Source organism: Ustilago hordei, assembly GCF_900519145.1.
Source record: "Ustilago hordei strain Uho2 genome assembly, contig: UHO2_contig_06, whole genome shotgun sequence".
Taxonomy (NCBI): domain Eukaryota; kingdom Fungi; phylum Basidiomycota; class Ustilaginomycetes; order Ustilaginales; family Ustilaginaceae; genus Ustilago; species Ustilago hordei.
In genome coordinates, this window is record NW_024545253.1 from 843,438 (window position 1) to 863,344 (window position 19,907).

Genomic DNA, 19,907 nt, shown 5'->3' on the forward strand with positions numbered 1-19,907 from the left:
CGAAGCTTTACTTTATACCCGGCCCTTCCGACCACGAAGCAGTGCCTTCTCACGATGTCGGCCTGATCGATAGGCTCACAGCTCTCGTGCTCTCACGCTGCTCCTCCTCGAGCTAGCAGCGGAACACCCGCATAACGAAGGTCTCCGTGGACCAACGCAAGACAGACATCCATTCGACTCGCTATCAGGACACCACACCGGCTGTGGCTGATACTCAGCCGGTCGCTTGATAGGCGCTGCTCAAGAGAGCGCGCTCTCTGCCATCATCCCCTCAAGATGTTCGTCCTCGCCGATATCGAAGACACCATCAGTGTTCATCCTTCCGCCTTCGGTCAACCCTCTCTAACCAGCATTTCGGACCAAATCAACATCAAATATGCCAACAAGATCCTCGTAGATGTCGGACTCTGCATCTCCCTGTTCGACATCCTCAGCTGTTCCGAAGGCAAAGTCCGATTCGGCGATGGCTGTCTCTACCACCACGTTACATTTCGTCTCATTGTCTTCCGACCGTTCACACAAGAAGTGCTCACCGGCAAGATCAAGTCCTCCGACGAAGCGGGTATCCACATCACTGTGGGTTTCTTTGACGACATTTACGTCCCATCACATCTGATCCCAAAGCCATGTGCTTTCGACCATCAAGAACGAGCTTGGTTCTGGCTGTATGAGGCACGGACGGAACAAATTGCTGCGGATCCACTGCTGAGCCAACAGGATGAAAGAATGTACTTGGATACAGGAGAGGTGGTCAGATTCACAGTCGAATCGGATGCTTTCCACGACGCAGAACCAGGCCCACCAGGTGCAGGAGAGAGCCAGAACTCACATCATAATCAACACATAGCAAAGGAGATAAAGCCTCACTACAGCATCACGGCAAGCATTGCTGGTAGCGGCCTTGGATTGGTCTCGTGGTGGGCTGGTGCAGAAGCAGCTGCAGGTGAGGGTGAGGATGAACAGTATGCAGCGGAAGGATAGGAAGAGTATGTGGCTGAGGATGCTCAGATGCTTGAAGGCGGCGAAGAGCAGCAATAAGTTCAGTGCTCTTCAGCAAGGGCCTGTCCGTGGACGGAGCGATGGCAACAGCTCGCAATCTGGACAAAGCTCCATACGCAGCGAGCTGTCCCTCCGTTCCATCACAGAGCGCATCTCTCTTCCAATGTACCACATAGTTCGCTCTCGCCCTTTTTGAAAACACAGACTTTCAGGAACACCACATTCAGACAGCGATCCAACTTCGACTAGGAAATGCGGTTCCATTTGAGACAACAATCAGCCGTTACAATGAAGAAAAAAAAATGGAAAGACTAAGTGCACGTTGAAGTGTGAAAGTGAGAAGAGAGGAGAGTTGAGGGTTGGAAGATGCAGTAACACGAATACAGTTGTGAAGTGAGGTATATGCAGGAAGAGTTTCCAGTGCCATCGTGTCTTGCTCGCCGTCAGATTGATAGGGTTGACAGAGACACCGGAGAAGAGGAAATGAAAGGGGGAATGGAAAGAGACATAACGACTGTGCGGGGAGAAGAAAGGAAATGAACACGAAAAGAAATTGTTCGTTGGGCTTTTCACCACTGAAGAGTGACTGAGAGCCAAGACAATGGGCTGAAGAGGCTACTTGGAGACCTCCCCTTTGGTTGAGCCAGATCCCTGTGGTCCGAGGATTTTGGAGGGTGGAGGAGTAGGAAGACCCGTAGTGTTGTGGTCTGCAGATGGACGGGAGGTGACGCTGGCAATCGATCGAGGTGCTGCAGGGGCATCTGTCGCGGAGAGCGCCTTGCGCATCTGTGTAGACGAAGGAGCTAGACTTGTGTCGGTGGATGGCCTTGCGGCAGCAGTTTGACTGTGACCTGTGCTGGAAGCAGCCTTCTGCATCGAGTGCGACTTGGGCTCCGGCGGTGGTGGTATGAGCGCCTGAACGATCCTGCGGTGCTCTTCCTCTGCTGCGCGCTTGTCGCCTGCCGAAGCGCGAGGACGGCGACCCTTGCGGATCAGCGAAGCACCCTCAACAGGCTTGTGAGAAGGTGCTGTACGGCTACGTCGCAGACCCATAGCAGGCTTCTGCTGGCCAGCTTCAGCCAAAGCACCTTCGTTCGTAAGGCTCTTGCCAGATGTACCCGAAGCGTGCGCGGAAAGCTCGCCCACATCACTGACATTACCATCGTCGTCGGCGCGACGAGGACGACCAAGTGCGTGTCTCTTGGTTTTCGGCTTAGTAGTCTTGCTGCGCAACAGACGAGCACCTCCGCCTTGGTGCACCTGCAATTCGCCCTGATCCTCGTCGCTGTCTGATGGCACCAGTACATCTTCATCCGTCACAGGCTTCGAGACGGCAGTGAGCTCTTCAGGGGGTAGCTGCGAGGCAGGCTGTGGAGACATGCCGAGCACAAAATTGTCTTGGTGGTCAATGAGGAACTCGAGCACCTGAACTGCCAACTTGTGCTCGCCAGGCGAAAGCTCGTGGGAGGGATGGGAGAACATGCCCGGCTGGAAGATGACGGCGAGGTTGCTCGAAGGCATCAAGTTCTTGTCGGATTTCCGAGCAAAGACGGCCAAGAGATCGAGTACGTAGAGCAGCAGATACTGGCTGGCAGATGGCATGCTGGAGATCAGAAGGCGATAGGTTCTGATGGCACCCTCTTCGTCGAAAGGCTCTTTGGCACGGATGTTTCGGAACTCGGTGTAGAGGTCGTGAGGGACGATAGGTTCAGGCATGTGGTTGAAGTACCTGCGCAAGACGCTGGCAGCATCGTGCACGCTGTACTTGGTCCAATCGACGGATTTGCCATAGCGAGGTGGACTGTCAAAGGTCTCCTGCAGCTCCTTCATCCTCTTTTGAGATCCAGCAATACGGAAAACGCCTTCAACCTCGGTAGCGGTCTCCTTGAGATAAAGACCCACCTTGGCGACAACGACGGGCACGTAGCCCCAAACATACTGTTGGCCGTCGTTGCCTGCGACCGAGATGGCGACACTGGCGTACTTGAGCGATTGTCGGAGCGGCGCGCCGAAGACGCGATTCTCGTTTTGCTTCTTTTCCTTGTTGCCACGCCCTTTGGTGAAGGAGGCCCACCAAGCTTTCAGGCTGGCTTTTGTGGATGCTTGCTCATCCTGTTGCGATGTTCCAGCTCTGGGCCACGATGGGACTGGCTGAAGCTGTGATGTGGAGGCAGCGGTTGGGAGCGAAGTTTTTTGAGTAGGACCGGTGGGATGACTGTGGATGGAGGCGTTACCTCTGGAGGTGGCCTTAGCGAGTGGAGCTGGCATGGCGACAGACAAGGTTGCAAGGTCGGTGCTGAATGTTGCACAGCGCAAGCCAGAAGAGTGTTCGAACGGTATACAAGCTGAAGGGGAGACCGACTTGACCGCTGTTCAATCGATCCAACGTGATTCCGCGCCCAGGTCACGCTACGCTCTGTGAGAAAGAATATAAGGCCGGGTCGGATGGTGGCCTAATCGGGAGCGCTAGGAAGGAAGAGCAGGGTTGTGAGTGGTTGACGTGTTGACTAGCGCTCGCGCATATCGAAGTGATGCGTTGCTGTCGAGAATGAGTGTATGCGACAAGGGACACGAGTTATAGCGGTCAAAAGCGATGTCGAGACTGATGGCAGTAACAGTGCTATGCAGGATAAACGCTGATGCTCGGGATCCTTGGCGATGGCCGGCTGATAGCGCGATGGGAGGTGTTAACGGTGGAGGGAGCTGGTATCAAGATGGTAGAATGCGAGTCAGGATGGATGGATGCCGAATGCTGGAAGCTGGATGTAGGATGCAGGCGAGAGATTGAAATGAATATAGCGGTCAAAGCACTGTAGAGATAGATGAATCGGATCGCAGATACCACTTGTTCACCGTGTTCAGAGCAAGATGAGTGTGAGCAGATAGATGATGGCAGATCTCTTTTGTCACTGTCTGAGCCTTGGAAGCACAGTGCGCTCTGCTGCCTGTGTTGGATGCGAATTTATTAGAGATATATTTGGGAGCGATTGGTGATTGCGATTGCCAAATCTGTGGGTTGCGAATCAGGATGACGAGCGAGCACAGGCATGTTAGCTGCAAAGCTGCAAATCACTGACGCCTCTGATGCAGCTCTGCTTCAATTTTCAGACTTCTGGCACCTGGCCTCTCTCTCTCTCTGTCTCTCTCTGTCTCTGTCTCTCTTTTCCCTTCAACGGTCCCCTTTTTAGCGGCAGCGCCTTCTGCTGAGAGTGTGTTCCTATCGGTATGCAACCTAGACGTCGTCTTTCTTTTTCTTTTCCTGCTCTGCAGGCCGTGCCGGATCAAATCGGGTCTGCGTGGCTAGATCGGGTCTAGCCAAATCGGGATGCAGGGTCAGGCTCAGATCCGGACACCGGCAGCTGTCACGCTAAACTGTCCGTCCGATGGCATTCGAGAGCCAGACGAGACCTTAGATGTTGAGCCCTTATCATCAGTCGCTGACCCAATTCGTGTCCGGACTCAGAGCTGGCCTAAGACATCTTCTCTTCTTTCTCGGCTTAATGCCTACTGCTGCGCTGCGAGTGGTAAGCAGATCCGGTCAAAGAAGTTGGATGACGGAGTGCTGGGGTCGGACACCGTCGTCAGTCCGCGAATTCGGGGTCCGTTCCTCAACTTGCGGTAAGCCAGCATGGCGTTTTCCTCCCCTCGCTTGACAGCCGGCCAGTTTCGATTCCGAGTGCCAGGATTGCTCAGGCCATCTGTTTTGAGCAGTGTCTCTCGCCTGACTGACAAGGATCTGTCGTGGCAGAATCGTGGCCCAGAAAGGTGACCCTTGATCTTGCATGAACGTGCCATCGGTTCAGTGATTCATCCAACCGCTGGTGTTGAGATCCCGCTTAGACACAACAAGTCCTGTCCCTTGTTCAGTTCTTGCTTCACTGACTTCATCATCCGTCGTCGTTGCTACTCTGTGGAATATCCTCACCGAAAGCAAGGACCCGCAAGTCACCTTTTCAAATACTCCCAATGCCTAGTTGCAAGCGACACTGAAGACATGCCATCGTCAAAGGGAAAGCCTACCGACCCGCAGAAGCGTGAGGAAGCGCGCAAAGGTAGGTCTTGATATGCTTTCCTGCAACCTGCATGGCGTGCAGCATACTGAAACTCTCTTGCCTCCGATATCTCGACGACTCACAGAGGTGCTCAACATGGAGAAGGGCGGCGGAAAGGGCCAATGGTCCGCTTGGAAGGTAAGCCGAACGCACGAGCCACACTTGATCGGCGAAGATGATCGCTGACTCTGAGTATTTGTATCACCTTCTCCCCCAACGGGCATGCGTAGGCTTCAGAGATGGCCAAGCGTTACGAGGCCAAAGGCGGCGACTACGAAGACACTGGTGACAACGCCAACGAAGCTAAGAAGGGCGCTCCCTCGCCCAAGAAGTGGGCTGTCGAGAAAGGCGAGCGAAAGGACCCATCCGAGCCCGTTGGAACACCCAAGACCAAAAAGGGAGGCGATGAGAAGGCTAAAGACGAGCCGTCCGAAGAGTCTGGATCAAAGAGGAAGGCCAGCACCAAGGCTGAGGATGGAGGAAAGGAGAAGGCTACGAAGGCGAAGAAGCCCAAGACCCAGCCAAAGCCTGCTGCCAAGGGAACAAGAGAGCAACCGAAGCGCAGCGCAAACAAGTAGAAAGCTTCTTTCTCATCGATGGTTGCCGCTCTTGTCGCCGCAGTCTGATTTGCCCCTCACTCGCCCTGCTGTATACAAACCAATGCTATCCTCTAAGGATGCTTCCCAGGCTGCGGAATCGAAATTTCGTGCCAAACGACGAGCGAGAGCAGTGCATCCACTCATATCAGTGCCAAACTTGAAACAATCCTTTCAATATCCCAACTTATTCGGTACATCTGACGTGCTCTTATGATGAAGCTTCGCTCGTCTCATTCCCGCTGCCAATGACCAGGTGTGGGAAGATGTATTGGTGCGCTTTCGGAAAAGGTGCTCCATGACATACATATTTTGGCTCAAGATTTGATGAAGCTCAACTTTCCTGTGACCTGGGGGCTGTACGCATCCGAGCCGTCTCCATGCATTTAATGAAGCGGTTGCGCACATCTTCTACTGTAAGTCACGCTCAAGGGAGAGACGAAGTGCCCTCGTGCCTGGAACACGTTCTGAGCTCAAGTCTTGGACGGCCGCCAACTACAATCCACTTCAAAACTGCTTACGAGCGGACAGGTCTGCTCGTGGCTTTGCGCAGTTGCAGTGCATCGTCGCATGTGAAGTGCCGACGGCTACTCCGCAGAGGCCGATGAAGCCCCTTTTCTTTTGGAGTATAAAGTATTGATCTCGCCTTGATTGTTGGTCTGTCCCCATCTTAGATACAGTAAAACTTCGGTCTAAACTGAAGATCTAGGCAGAAATGAGCCCTCCCGACAACACAGGGGTCCGTATCAAGGTCGACCTTGCAGCTGGCGGTAGCATCGAGGTCTCTGGAGCACTCAATACCGAAGCCTTGACGTCTGTGGTTCAGCTAGCGCTGCACACGCCCGAGCAGACCTTCTCTCGCCCAGCTGTCCCACAAAAGCTTGCCGATCAGACACCTAGTGGCCAAGGCAATCAGGAACAATATCGGATTGCTGAGCTCAGTTCCAGCCAAGGCTTCTCCATGCTTCCAGGCTCACCGTCACGCTCACTCTCAGCTCGTTCCCGGCGCTCACAGAATCATCAGATGTCCAGAGAAGTAGGAGGGACATCAATCAATGCACAGACTGGTATACAGAGCAGCAACGATCGAAGCAATGCTCAGCCTCCTTGGCTCGGTATCAGACGGAGCCTCTACATCCCAGTCCGGGTCTCTCCAAACAGGGTCTCTCCAAACAGGTATGCTCGGCGCGTAATCACTCAGCGCCACTACCTCCCTTGCGCCAATTGTGAGGAAGATCTCAGAGAGTGCGTGCCTCGGACAGAAGTAGCGCAAGCATGGAGATGCCGCAACTGCAAATGGAAAAAGGAAACCTGCGACTCTGGAGAAGCCTGGCTTCAGACTGCAGACGTCAAGGATTACGAGACCTGCCTTCTCCTTGGTATGTCGGCAGAGGACGCTGACTTCCAGGTGTATGGCTCTAGGCCTGGTCTTCTCGGTGGCCCTCTGGACAAGACTAAGGAGTACAGCCGACCTTTGCCTGGCACTTCGTAGCCCACAAGTCTCTAAGTGTGTCAGACCACATATTCGCAAGCTTCTCACTCCAGATCAGAAAATTCTCAAAGCAGCAGGACCTCTAGTCAGCATGACCTCGAATCAGCAAGGCCTCAAATCTTGACCTCAACGACGCGTGTTCACACCTTTCCGCCCTCCCTCAGTGCGAGTCGAGTGACACTTGCCTCAGAATCCGTGTCATCTTGGCCTAGAGGGGGGTATCAAAATTTTAGTGTTTTTAGAAACACGTGTTTCTCGATTTTGACGTATTTTTCCCATTTTTGAGCACCCAAAAAACTGTTGAAGTTTTGTCCCGATAGCCGGCAATCGGGTAGAGTCTGAGTACGATGTCACTGCTGCTAGAAGACAGAAACATATATACTCAATTGACTAAAGAAAGAAGATAAGTGCCACGTCATGTTTCATATGCTTATTGTTAGGTTGCGTTTCTTATCGGCCGTATGAATTATGTTTCATATGCTTACTTTTAGGTTACGCCTCCTTTCGGCCGCATGATTCATGCTTCATACTGTTAGGATACGTATTTTATCGGCCGTATGATTTCATCGCGTTTTTGGAAACCCGCTTTTCCTTAAATGGGGCCTTAGGATCAAAGCTTCTCCTTCGCGCCATCGATCTCCACGCTCCACCAAACCGTTCGCTCTGCCGCATTCTCACGGCTCTGGCATCTGGCTCTCAACCGCCATCAGCAAGTTCAGTTCTGCGTTATTCGTAGCCATTCTCCAACTCTGTATGACAATCATGCCCGTCTGTCTGCGGACGGAATTCAGCAATGTGTGATGTTTTTTTCCGTTTCAATTCTCAGAATGCACGAAGAATGTAGGAGGCACAAATGAAGGATACGCAGTGACGAGAGTCGGTAGGTTCCATTTGTTGACGGAGGCGAAAGCAGAATGGAGAACTCGATCCGTCTCTGAGCGGAGTCAAAGCTACATCCACTTTGCAACTCGTCTCGAGATTTTAGTAACGCTTTTCCTGTCGCATCCTCTTGCGTTGACAAACGGCCTGCTCTTCGTTGATCTCTAGAGCTTATAATGTGTTTCTGAAATCCAAGCACACAGTCTCTGAACAACAGTCGACGCGATCCAACAAGGATGGATTACATGGTATCTCGTGACCGAAGTCATAGTATATACATGATGCGTTGTACAAGCTTCTCTTAGAGGGCGCTCTTGCCGCGCGACTCGATGGGAATGAAGAAAGCAAGCACACCCGAAAAGAGAAAGAGCGAAGCTGCAACGTAAAGCGGAGCAGTGCCGCCGGCATAGATACCGATGATAGGAGCCATGGCACCGAAGATACGGTTGAGCGCAGCAGCGATTCCGTCACCAGTACCACGGTGGGGAGCAGGCAGAACTTCAGGAGTAATGCAATAGAGCACACCATACATGACGTTCTGTACAACAGCTGCGGCGCAGTTGAAGCCGAGAACAGCGCCCTGGTTCGATGCGGTGGTGAAGAGGAAGAGGAAGACACCAGTCAGGACGGTACCGATACCGAGAGCGCCGCGTCGGCCCGACTTGGGAAGCTCAACCATCCATGCAGCAATGATGGAACCGGGAACACCGCAGATCGAGATGATGGCGTAGTTGCGGTAGGTAACATTGACGGAAGAAGTGTCTTCAACACCCTGAGCCTCGGAAAGGTAGATGGGAAGGAAAGCGTTGTAGAGCGGGTAGGCGAGACCGATGAGCGACCAAAGTACCCAGAGAATCGAGGTTGTGGTTGCCATCCTCCAGCCGTAGAAGAGGGGCCTGACGTGCGAAAGATCGGGGGTGAAGGAAACGTTGCGGAAGCCATCAACGAATCGGCGAGGTGCCGAAGCAAGGCCCTTAAGGCCCTTGGGCTCCTCCTCGACCTCACGAACGTCCATATCAGCCTCCTGTCCAGCGGCAGAACGGAAGATCTCGACAGAGATGATGTCGTCACCAAGAGGCCTGCCGTTGCGACGAGCGATCTCCTTGAGAACGGCAACGGCCTCGGCGTCACGGCCTTTAGAGAGATAGAACTTGGGCGACTCGGGAAGGCGGAAGACGAAGAATCGGCAGATGAACATGACGAAAGTGAATGCACCGAGGGTGTAGAAGGTGTATCGCCAGCCCATGTTCTGGGAAACATCGCAAGGAACGGTGCCCTCACCGGGAGTGTTGGTCTGGTTACCGTCACAGGAGTAGTTGGCGATGAAGGCCCATGCAACGAGCGAAGCAAGGAGCTGACCGAGCGACCAAAAGACCGAAAGGAGGGTGAGGAGATATTGCTTATCGGCGGGGACGAATTCGAGGAACATCATTCCGTCGACGGGCAAGTTACCGCCGAGACCAAAACCGAGAGCGGCAAGCAGACCACCGAGACCGACAAAGCTGGGAGCGGCACCACCTGCGATACCAAAGACACCAGCAATGAAAAGAGTGATGTTGAACGAGGGACGGCGACCGATGACATCGGCAAGGATACCCCAGATAGCGGCACCGCAAATAAGACCACAGTAGAGGGCGAAAGTCATCCAACGGACGGAAGTGGTGATGTTGAATTCACGCTGCACCTGTGGGAGAATAATGGCAACACCCTGAAGCCAGAGGTTGTCAGCCATCCAGCCCCAACCGGAGAGGAGGAAAAGGGACCATTGGACCTTGCCCATGCCGATGTGCTCGTTCATGACCTTGTTGAGGATGTAGACCTTGCGCTCGTAGACGTCGTCGACCGACATGCCATCGGGACGGGCGAGTTCCTGTGACTCGGGGGTCATCTGCTTCTCGAGCTGGCCGTCATTAGCGGGCTTGACCTGCTGAGAGGTCTTTTCGCCCTTGATGTCAGCCTGGACGGTCTGTTTGACCTCCTCGACTTTGTTGTTCTCCATCTTCAAGGGAGCAGTGAATGCTGCAAGCTAGACGGGAGAAGGGGGAAAGAGGTGAGAATCAGGAGAAAACTGTTGAGGGCCTCTTGAGGGACGGATAGGTGGTAACGGTGCGTCGTGAGGGTGCTTGAAGACAACAGCAGGGGACCAGAAAGAATGATCCAGAAAGAATGATGGTGTATGGTTGCTGTACGGAAGAAGGGGAGCTTAAGGAGGTAGTGTATATAAGGCAAAGATGAAGGTGGGGCGGTGGCGGATTGAGAACGCAAAATGAGGGTGGGTCCAAGGTGAAGACGGCCGCCTCAACCGAAATAAAATCCCAGTGCGGAAGGTAGCAAACCCTGAGTCAAGGTGGTAAAGTGTGGCAGCGGGAGCCTAATTGACAGAGGTGGGGGTGAAAAAAAAAAAAGCAAGCGAGGGTCAAGGAGAGACTCGAAGCGAGTGCAGGCAGTTTAAGAGAGAAGGCAAGTGAGGGTCTCTGCGTAATGTAGGACACACTGATGATGTGCTCAAAATGGTCTGGTAGCGAGTACGAGGGAAAAGCGAGCTCGAGACGAAGTTAGTAGCAGAGTAGTGATAGCGAATAGCACTTTTCTGAGTGACACTTCTCAGCAGGTTGAGAAAAAGTGCGAATGCATTCTCCCTCTGCGATTGTACACAACCGGCGTGCCTATATCGCATTCGCAACCGTCGACAGTTGCGCATTAGGGCAAGCAAGAGCGCGAAGGCAACTGCAGCTGAGATGCAGGTGGTTAGGCGAGGCTGCGTGGTTGCGTGGTTGCGAAGGGATTGCCTTGAAAGCAGATGACGGTGAGCAATCGCTAGAGCGCATGGCATCCGGACAGTATTGATGACAAGTAACCGGTTACCAATCCGGTCGAGCTATTTTCCAGCCGAAAGCGTGAGCGTCTGTGTGGTTGAAAAGAGAAGGAAATTTCAAAATTTTACTGTATTTTGATTATCGAACAGAAACGCTCGTCAATTCTGCTTCGAGGTGCAACGCCTGTGTGTAAGGTTGAGTAGGAGACGAAACTCAACATACGAAAAGAACCCAATCCCCAGCTACTTACGTTGTGCTTGCTCTATACGCGGTTCACAAACACAAGTCCGCAGCCTAGGTGAGCAAGAAGGAGTCGACACCAGGACCATAAGACGAGCGAAACGAAAGAGGAGAAAGAAAAAAAAAAGAAGAAAAAAAAATGGAAAAAAAAAAAAGAAAAAGAAAAAAAAAAGTGTACAGCGAGCTGGAAAAACGGGCTTTCAGTTCAGTTTCTTAGATAAAATGAGGGTGCTCGCCGCTTTTATTCTTTTCTCAAAAGGAAATCGAGGGGGCTCAACGCCGCAAGAAGATGCTCTGTGATCCCCTGCACATCATCAACAATTTTAATAATAATTATTTTTTTTTAAAAAGATCTCGTTTTTGCTTTTCCTGCAACCCAGAGGGCGTAGGGTCGGAGATCAACAAACATACCAATTCCGCCCACCATCTTTCGTTTTTCCGTGTCTCGAGTGAAATGCCTGTCATGCGCGCGAGGGGACCAAGAAAGGTCGCTGCCGGAGAGATGCCATGATTGCTGCCAGTACAGCAAAGTTTCTTCTGTTCCTAACCCTACTGCGGCGGCCTTCTCCGACCAACAGGGAGCCGTTCCTGATGCCACGAAACTATGCTCGAGAAAGCAGAGTTTAATGGAGCAAGAAGCCGGCTGACGGAGCACAAGTAGCTGCTGCCAACCGTCAACATGAGTGCAAAAGACAAGAAGGATCGAGCGCCCTCTGCCTTGTGACCAATCTAAAAGGCTGATACTCTGTTTCTGAGACTTTTCGGCATTCAATTGACCAGTCTTTAAGTGGACGACGATCGACACACTTCGAGACGAGTGTACGACTGTGGGCGACCCTTGGCTTGCCCAGCAGCTCAGGACTCTAATGGGTTTAAGCAGGTAAGGTGGTGGATGTTGTTATGTGACCGGATTCTCTTCTCGTTGGGCCTGGACCAGCGGTTGCGGTAGGTCCCAAAGGGTCAACTTTCAAACTTGCGATTGGGATTCGGAGAAGGAAAAAAAAAAAAAAAAAAAAAAAAAAAAAACCCCGCAAAGAAAGAGGCAAAGCTGTGGATGGTGATCGAGCCAGTTCAAGGTCAGCTTCAGTCTTGCAAGATGACGAAACTTGGTGCCGGTGTTAAGTTGTCACTGCAAACTGCAGTCTGCGTTGCATTTCGAACACTGAAGTGTGCGAGGAGAGATTAAGAAGGGTTGTGTTCCCGTCTTTCCAAACGAAGTTGATCCCGCTTCCCGTGATCGTCGCTTCTGAGAGCAGAGCAGGCTCGTACAACTTCCGCTAAATCCGAACTGCACCGATCAGCTGCAAATCATAGCACTTATATCGGTGATCAAATGCCAGATGGGTGCGAAATGATCCTATTGGTCCTCTCATGTGCTCCAGCAGGCTTGGACTTTTAATCACGCTACACAAGAAGTTCTCCTGGTCTTACAGCACTGCTTCAGCATGGCTCAAAAACGCAAGTGTGAAAGCAAAACAAGTATACGCTGAGCGCTGATCGGTATGGTCTCCTCAGCTGTTGCAATACCTCTGGGGCGACAGCGGAATTGAACGCTTCGTAGAGAGAACGAAAGACGGAAGCCAAATGAGTCGAGAAGAGGGTTTCATTCCTTTACCGAGGCCACAGCTTGTGCTCACTTGTTGTCGGATCGGTCCAGGGAGCACGCTCCTTGGGTTCAGGGAGGCAAGGTTTGACAAGTGTGGAACCATGCTGAGATTGGACGTAGATGGAATTGATGATAGCGAATCCAACCCGGTAGTTGATGAGGAGCAGAGCAGACTCAAAAGAGTCGGAATGGCTCGCACCACCTTTTGACGGACGAAGGCTGAAAAGAGTGAATGCAATCCCTGTCTTGACGGGGGCAAAGGCAGCAATTAAAATGGACCCACTACAAGCACTCTTCCGATCCTTTTGCTATTGGGTCAATTCGTCCGAGCCTACAACACCACCACAAGTCAATGCGCCTTGACAATAGGTGAACACAAGTTAAGGTACACACTGAAGATCAATGTTTGAAAGTAGATTTTTTGGCATTGCTGACCTCCGTCCGCGGTAGGACGGACACAATTGTCGCACAGAGTTGCGAAAGACTACATGCAACGTTGCACTCATCTTGCTCAGCATGCACGGGACGATGTTTTCGGGCTCGGGAGGTCTGCACTCTGGGAGGAGTATCGTTGGGTTCGCATTGAGGAACAGCGAGCAGACGTGAACACGCGTCGTCGAAGTGATTTCGAACGAGTAGCTGGTGATGACATTCGCCGAGGAGCAATTGATGTGTGAACCTTCCTGACGGTAGCAGTGCGATTAACAAGGAGTCGTCAGCTTGACCGAACGCAAGACTTAGTGAAAGTGCAGAAAACCACGACGTTGGCACAGCAGAAGCGAGATATGCGCATAACGTTCCAAGTCTGACTGTAGCTCTTATCTGCACAGTCCAAGACATGGAGCAGCATATAAAGTCTCTTCCGTCATGAGATCAAGCAGTCGGCAACCTCAAAGCTTACCCAGGAACGGCAACCACCAACGAGCAACACTACACAGACTCTGGGATATCGTGAAACGTATGCATTCTTTTCTCTGTCAAGCATGCTGAGCCGACGGTATTTAAATAAGTACAGGTATGGAACGAAGGCAGACAAGCTCAAAGCGAATCCACTTAGGCGGACTCGGCGGCAGCCGCCATCTTGTTGAGGGCCGAACCGTGCTTGAACCATGAGATCTGATTCTCGTTCATGGTGTGGGTAAGGGGAAGCTCGTCCTTGGAGCCGTCCTTGTGCTTGCATACGAGCGAGACCTTGGAGCCAGGAGCGAGCTCAGTGACACCGAGAATGTCGACGAGGTCATCGGGGCGAACCTTGTCGTAGTCAGCCGGGTTGGCAAACTCGAACGCGAGCATACCCTGCTTTCGCAAGTTGGTCTGGTGAATACGAGCGAACGAACGAGCAATGACGGCGCAACCACCGAGGAAACGGGGCTCAAGAGCGGCGTGCTCTCGCGACGAACCTTCACCGTAGTTCTCGTCACCAATGACAACCCAAGGCTTGCCCTGCTCACGGTACTGGATGGCAGTGGCGGGGACCGGTCCCCATTCGCCGGTGAAGACGTTCTGGACCTCGTTGGCCTTACCGTTGGCAGCGTTGATGGCACCGATCAAACAGTTGTTCGAGATGTTCTCAAGGTGACCTCGGTACTTGAGCCAAGGGCCACCAGCCGAGATGTGGTCGGTGGTGCACTTGCCCTTGGCCTTGATGAGGACGGGGCAGTCGGTGGGGTTTTTGCCGTTCCAGGGCTTGAAGGGCTCGAGCTTCTGGAGACGGTCGGACTTGGGGTCAATGGCGACCTGAACCGACGAGCGGTCCTTGGGAGGGTCCTGGTAGGTGTTGTTACCAGGGTCGTAACCGCGGGGAGGGAGCTCCTTACCGGTGGGAGCCGAGAACTTGAACTCCTTGCCGTCAGCACCCTTGAGGCTGTCAGTCATGGGGTTGAAGGTGAGGCGACCAGCGAAAGCCATGGCGGTAACAAGGTCAGGCGAGGCGACGAAAGCGTGGGTGGCAGGGTTGGCGTCGTTTCGGCCAGTGAAGTTACGGTTGTAGGAAGTGATGATCGAGTTCTTGTCACCCTTCTTGATGTCCTTTCGGTCCCACTGACCGATGCAAGGACCACAGGCGTTGGCAAGAACCATACCTCCGGCCTTCTCGAGGATCTCCATCAGACCGTCACGCTCGATGGTAGCACGGATCTGTTCGGAACCAGGAGTGATGGTGTAAGTGGACTTGACCTTGAGGCCATGGGCAGCAGCCTCCTCGGCGATCGAAGCGGATCGGCTCATGTCTTCGTAGGAAGAGTTGGTGCACGAACCAATGAGCGAAACCTTGAGCTCCTCGGGCCAGTCGTTCTTCTTGACCTCCTCGGCGAACTTGGAGAGGGGCGTGGCAAGATCGGGGGTGAAGGGACCGTTGATGTGGGGCTCGAGAGTGTCGAGGTTGATCTCGAGGTGCGAGTCGTACTCGGCGCCAGAGTCGGGAAGGAGGTTGCGCTGGAAGCCCTTGGCGAGGTCGGCGATCTCGGAACGGTTGGTGGCACGGAGGTAGTCGCCCATGCGCTCGTTGTAAGGGAAGACGGAGGTGGTAGCACCGATCTCGGCACCCATGTTGCAGATGGTGGCCATACCAGTGCACGAGAGCGACTCGACACCGGGACCCTTGTACTCGATGATGGCACCAGTACCACCCTTGACGGTAAGCTCACCGGCCACCTTGAGGATAACATCCTTAGGGGCGGTCCAGCCGGACATCTTGCCCTTGAGCTCGACACCGATGACCTTAGGGGCCTTGAGCTCCCATGGGATGTCAGCCATGACATCGACAGCGTCGGCACCACCGACACCACAGGCGATCATACCGAGACCACCGGCGTTGGGGGTGTGCGAGTCGGTACCGATCATGAGACCACCGGGGAAAGCGTAATTCTCGAGGATGATCTGGTGGATGATACCGGAACCGGGCTTCCAGAAGCCGATACCGTACTTAGCAGTGGCAGTGGCAAGGAAGTCGTAGACCTCCTTGTTGATCTCGATAGCACGGGCCAAGTCCTTGGCACCGCCGACCTGAGCCTCGATAAGGTGGTCACAGTGGACAGTGGTGGGGACAGCGACGGTGGGGAGACCAGCCGACATGAACTGGAGGAGAGCCATCTGAGCAGTGGCATCCTGGCAAGCAACACGGTCGGGACGGAGCTTGAGGTAGGACTGACCGCGAGTAATTTCCTGTTCGTGGGGGTTGTCCAAGTGACCGTAGACGATCTTCTCGGCGAGCGAGAGAGGTCGGTTAAGACTAGTTTGGATTGAAAGAAATCGCAATGGGAAAAGAATCAGTACGTTTGTTGGAAGTTGCTTAAGAATATAGGACAAAGCAGACGTGCACGCCATGCTGGGGCGAAAGAGGGCAGGAAGAGCTCGTCTTGCCAGAATAAGTGTACAGGATCCAAGCAACTAGGCTTCCTTGCTGAACGAGGGCGGCTCTCTTGAGCTCTACCCGGAGCGTTGTCTCATATCCTGCTTCCAAGATTGCTGCCAGACCGACGCAACTTGAATCCTCAAACGAACCGAGTTGAGGCGGAATCTGGGTCTAGTCATGCTCTACTTGGACGAAAGCAAGTGCACCAGAGACCGCTCGAAAGTTGCTGCTGTGACCGCTGCTGGTCCAGAACTTCGACACCAGGTCAAAAGCAAGCCCTGGCGCTTTCGTGTAGAATGCAGTTCAGGTTGCAAAACGGAGAGAAGATACTTACCGTTCACGTACGACCTTGAGGTTGTCCTCGATGCGCTTGTAGTTGATAAAGTAGCCCTTACCCTTCTCGACGACGGACATCTCGACCTTCTTGTCGAAGAGGGAAGGCGAGATCTTAGCAGCCTCCTCGGCGACGGTAGTGGCATAGCCGCGGGCGAGGGGGGCCTTAGCGGCCGCCCTCAGGGATGAAGAACGGAGTGCTCGAAGAGGAAGCATGATGTGTGGTTGGGATACCAGCTATCCTGCTCTCACTCTGAATGCAAGTGGAAACGAATTAGGTATAGGGTGAAAGAGAGATGGTGGTGGAAGAAGTGAAAGATACCGTTGTGGAACAAGCGGGACTTGAAGAGACGAACGACGGCAGTCGGACGAACTAGGGGAAAGGATTTGGACAGACAGGAGACACACACCAAGCCCACAGAGGCAGTTAACACGCGGAAAGGGCCGACCAGCGACGAAATGGAGCGGTGAAGCGGAGGAAGACGCCCAGCCAGGAGCGCGCCTTTTCGCAAGGAAACGCAGGTTGAAAAGGCAGGAAAAGATGAAAAGGGCGGGCGACAGAGGATCGGGCAGGGCAGTAGCAGAAAATCCGAATATTTGCGTTGATTCAGAAGGGCCAGGATCCAGAGAAAAGCTTGGCCTTTTGTGACCGGCCAGCAACGGCAACAGTAGCCCGAGCAGAGGGCGCGCGCGCGCGAGAGAGAGAGAGAAGAGCGCGACCCTTTGGACGAGCTAAGTGACAGCACGGTCCAATCAACTTGCGCGCTTTGGAGAGAGAAGTTTAACCTGCAGAGACGCTTGGTTTCTGCAGGCGTTGTGTCGAAGCGTTGGCTGTCGCTTTCAGAAGTTGGATTTGAAAGGAGACAGCTTCGGCAGTTCAAATCGCGCCCCAGCAGCTCACCTCGATTTTGTACCTCTTCGAAGACCGCCGATTCTGAACAGCGTCTCTTGTAGTGCCCCTGCAGCCGCTGTAATTCCTCCTAAATTCGACTTGTCAACGCGCAGCTGCAAAAATTCAAGCTTGTGGACCGCTTGAACCGACAAGAGCGTCGAGTTCAGCTTCGTATGTTAACTTCATCCTCTCAGGATGATCGAGTACGGCAACGACTTCAAAGACAAGTCGATCAGAATAAATTGCGGTGTCTGATTGCCAGAGTTGATCGGAGGTCAAAGCTTGCGAGACAGCAAGCGAAGGTGGTCCCGATCAGAGTGGACAAAGCCACTCTTCGTTTTTGGCCGGCCGACGACGTCCGTGAAAAGCGTCCTATCTTGTTCTTCAGGTTGTGAATACTTCAGAAAGCATCAACTGCGACTTTCATATCCCCACGACGTCTCTACAACGCTCTTGCCATGACCTCAACTGTACTCGAAGGATGTTTCCCACCCGTTCGATGGATGCATTCATCATGAATCGCCTCGCTAGCAGCAAGCAAGCAGAGCTCAGGAGAAAGCGTCCTGAGCGGTGCGAGTGCAGATCTTGTGCATCTCATGCTTCAAGCTTGCTTGAAAGAGTCCAATCAGCTTGTGCGCAATTGAAACATCGGCTCTGCTTGTCTCCAGCAGACCCAGATGTCTTGTCTTCCCAATTCCGCAAATTACCGCCGCTGTCAGTCGTGTAGCTCTGTCCTCCTCCTTTCCGATCGGCAGGTTTCGAGAACGATCTGACCGATCCCTCGACGTTGCACTTGTCCCTGCTTCCTGTGAACTTGACTTTTTGAGACCAAGCTCCGACATGGTGCAGCACCAAGGGACCAATGTGCAATGCAAGAAAGGCAGCATTTAAGTCGCCTTGCCTGTTTGAGCTCACAACCCGAACAGCTCTGAGGCCGTTTCAGCCACGAGAGGGTTTTCATCTTCACATAGCACATCACAGGTTATACACGAGTCTTTTATGGAGCCGATAAATGTTTTGCGTTGCTTTCAGAAAGCGGGTGAAGACAATGTATGTGACATGAGCGTACAAGGCGTATGAAAAGTGCGAATGCTAGCTCGAGACGTATACGAAATCAACCTGTTAGCCACGAACCAGCGAGAGGCAAAAGATCGGGCTAGCAGGCCCATTGAGATTCTCTCATTTGGGCAAGAGGTCGCTAAGCTGAGAACAGAGAAAACGATGATCTCAATTTGAGACTTTTGAATGATGCATGGTGGGTAGGTGGAGAATGAGCGTGCGGGAACTATTGACAGAAGCGTTGTCCGAGAATCGCTTTAACGGTACTTGTGGAAACCGATCTGGTTGGCGCGCTCACGGAAGCACTGACGGCAGATGTCGAGGCCGTACTTTCGGATGATACCGCCCTGGTTAGCGCAGACACGGCTGTAGTGAAGGAAACGAAGCGCAGGATATGACCAGCACGAGGAAAGGCAGGTCAGTATGAAATTGGGCGAATGCTGCATCAACACGACATCGACAAAATGGCAGGGCTGACTGGACTCGATCGAACAAACATGAGGACAACAGCAATACGTCAAGAGTAGATGCAAGGGTGACAGTCGCTGCAGATGCAAGATGCCAAGTCTGACGGTCGCCTCTGATACAGTGTGAATGCATGTGCTGTGGGCGAAATTGGTGGTCGACGGACACATCATCGACGAAAGCCCTTGTAGACATGGTTGTTGGCTACCCTGTTTTGTCCGCCCCCTTTCCATCAATAGGAATCATCGTGCGAGAGGCGATCAACTAGCGTCGCAGACTTTATTTTGGCTGGGCTGACTTCATCGCGGATCCTCTCGTTTCGACTAGCTATGCCCCGGCGGTAGCACGTCCAGAGCACTCAGAACGTGTAACATTGGTGCACGTAGACAAGAGAGGCGGTCCGCACCACGACTTGCACCATCCGGGACCCCAAAATCTAACGACTTTACCAACACGATCAAGCTGATGATGGCATTGTCGAGCCTGATCCGATCATGACCTTCTGCATATGTGTTTTCCATCCAAAAGGTACTATACACCTTCGACGCGGGAGCATCCCTTCTGATATATCCCCGTTTTGCCTCCAGCTAAGAATGTAATTGCGAGATCCTTCTGCTGTGGTCCTGGCAAGGCTGACATGAAGTCGGTGCATATGACTCAAGGTTCTGCTATGTTTGGTGATGACGATATGGTGGGTGCTTCGTTTTCGCGGCAGTCTCTCTGAATGCCGTCATATGAATTGTGTAGCCCAAGTTGCTGCTGTTGTCGACATACTCTGGCCAACTCGTTCCAGTCGGTCGGCTGCGTGTTGCGTTGTCGATGTCGGTTGCATATATGTGTTGTGTGGATACTCACCACTGACGGGAGCCCTTGCCGAACTTTCGGGGGTGGCTGTACCACAAGGTCTGGAAAGTCATCTTGTTAGAGGTATAGAAGTGATATCTTGAGGTTACGAAGAGATGGAGGCAGCAAGGACGATTGATGACGAGCACGCATCCAATGCAGCTGCTGCGCCCGTGCTTGCTCAGCCTTCGCGACGCAGTCTCGCCAGCCAGGCTAGGAGGCGGGCTGCTGTGAGGTCTCTACAAAGGTAGCAACCACGCTGAACAGCTGGCCGAGCTGGCGC

General features: G+C 53.0%; 7 protein-coding genes across 7 annotated transcripts; 3 read left to right on the forward strand and 4 right to left on the reverse strand.

The window, feature by feature from the left end:
• Positions 1 to 276: 276 nt before the first annotated feature.
• UHO2_03723 (uncharacterized protein) lies at positions 277 to 981 on the forward strand (the record flags this gene model as incomplete). The annotated part of the gene is made up of 1 exon (XM_041554329.1): positions 277 to 981. One exon carries the CDS (start codon positions 277 to 279, stop codon positions 979 to 981), a length of 705 nt encoding a protein of 234 aa, XP_041410263.1.
• A 633-nt stretch (positions 982 to 1,614) lies between these two features.
• On the reverse strand, positions 1,615 to 3,267 carry UHO2_03724 (uncharacterized protein; the record flags this gene model as incomplete). Its single annotated transcript, XM_041554330.1, has 1 exon — positions 1,615 to 3,267. One exon carries the CDS (start codon positions 3,265 to 3,267, stop codon positions 1,615 to 1,617), a length of 1,653 nt encoding a protein of 550 aa, XP_041410264.1.
• A 1,726-nt stretch (positions 3,268 to 4,993) lies between these two features.
• On the forward strand, positions 4,994 to 5,629 carry UHO2_03725 (uncharacterized protein; the record flags this gene model as incomplete). Its single annotated transcript, XM_041554331.1, has 3 exons — positions 4,994 to 5,051; positions 5,137 to 5,189; positions 5,282 to 5,629. 3 exons carry the CDS (start codon positions 4,994 to 4,996, stop codon positions 5,627 to 5,629), a joined length of 459 nt encoding a protein of 152 aa, XP_041410265.1.
• Positions 5,630 to 6,362: 733 nt separating this feature from the next.
• Positions 6,363 to 7,139, forward strand: UHO2_03726 (uncharacterized protein; the record flags this gene model as incomplete). The annotated part of the gene is made up of 1 exon (XM_041554332.1): positions 6,363 to 7,139. One exon carries the CDS (start codon positions 6,363 to 6,365, stop codon positions 7,137 to 7,139), a length of 777 nt encoding a protein of 258 aa, XP_041410266.1.
• Positions 7,140 to 8,319: 1,180 nt separating this feature from the next.
• UHO2_03727 (uncharacterized protein) lies at positions 8,320 to 10,017 on the reverse strand (the record flags this gene model as incomplete). Its single annotated transcript, XM_041554333.1, has 1 exon — positions 8,320 to 10,017. One exon carries the CDS (start codon positions 10,015 to 10,017, stop codon positions 8,320 to 8,322), a length of 1,698 nt encoding a protein of 565 aa, XP_041410267.1.
• A 2,668-nt stretch (positions 10,018 to 12,685) lies between these two features.
• Positions 12,686 to 13,520, reverse strand: UHO2_03728 (uncharacterized protein; the record flags this gene model as incomplete). Its single annotated transcript, XM_041554334.1, has 2 exons — positions 12,686 to 12,988; positions 13,116 to 13,520. 2 exons carry the CDS (start codon positions 13,518 to 13,520, stop codon positions 12,686 to 12,688), a joined length of 708 nt encoding a protein of 235 aa, XP_041410268.1.
• A 213-nt stretch (positions 13,521 to 13,733) lies between these two features.
• UHO2_03729 (putative aconitase) lies at positions 13,734 to 16,581 on the reverse strand (the record flags this gene model as incomplete). The annotated part of the gene is made up of 2 exons (XM_041554335.1): positions 13,734 to 15,909; positions 16,367 to 16,581. 2 exons carry the CDS (start codon positions 16,579 to 16,581, stop codon positions 13,734 to 13,736), a joined length of 2,391 nt encoding a protein of 796 aa, XP_041410269.1.
• Positions 16,582 to 19,907: the final 3,326 nt, after the last annotated feature.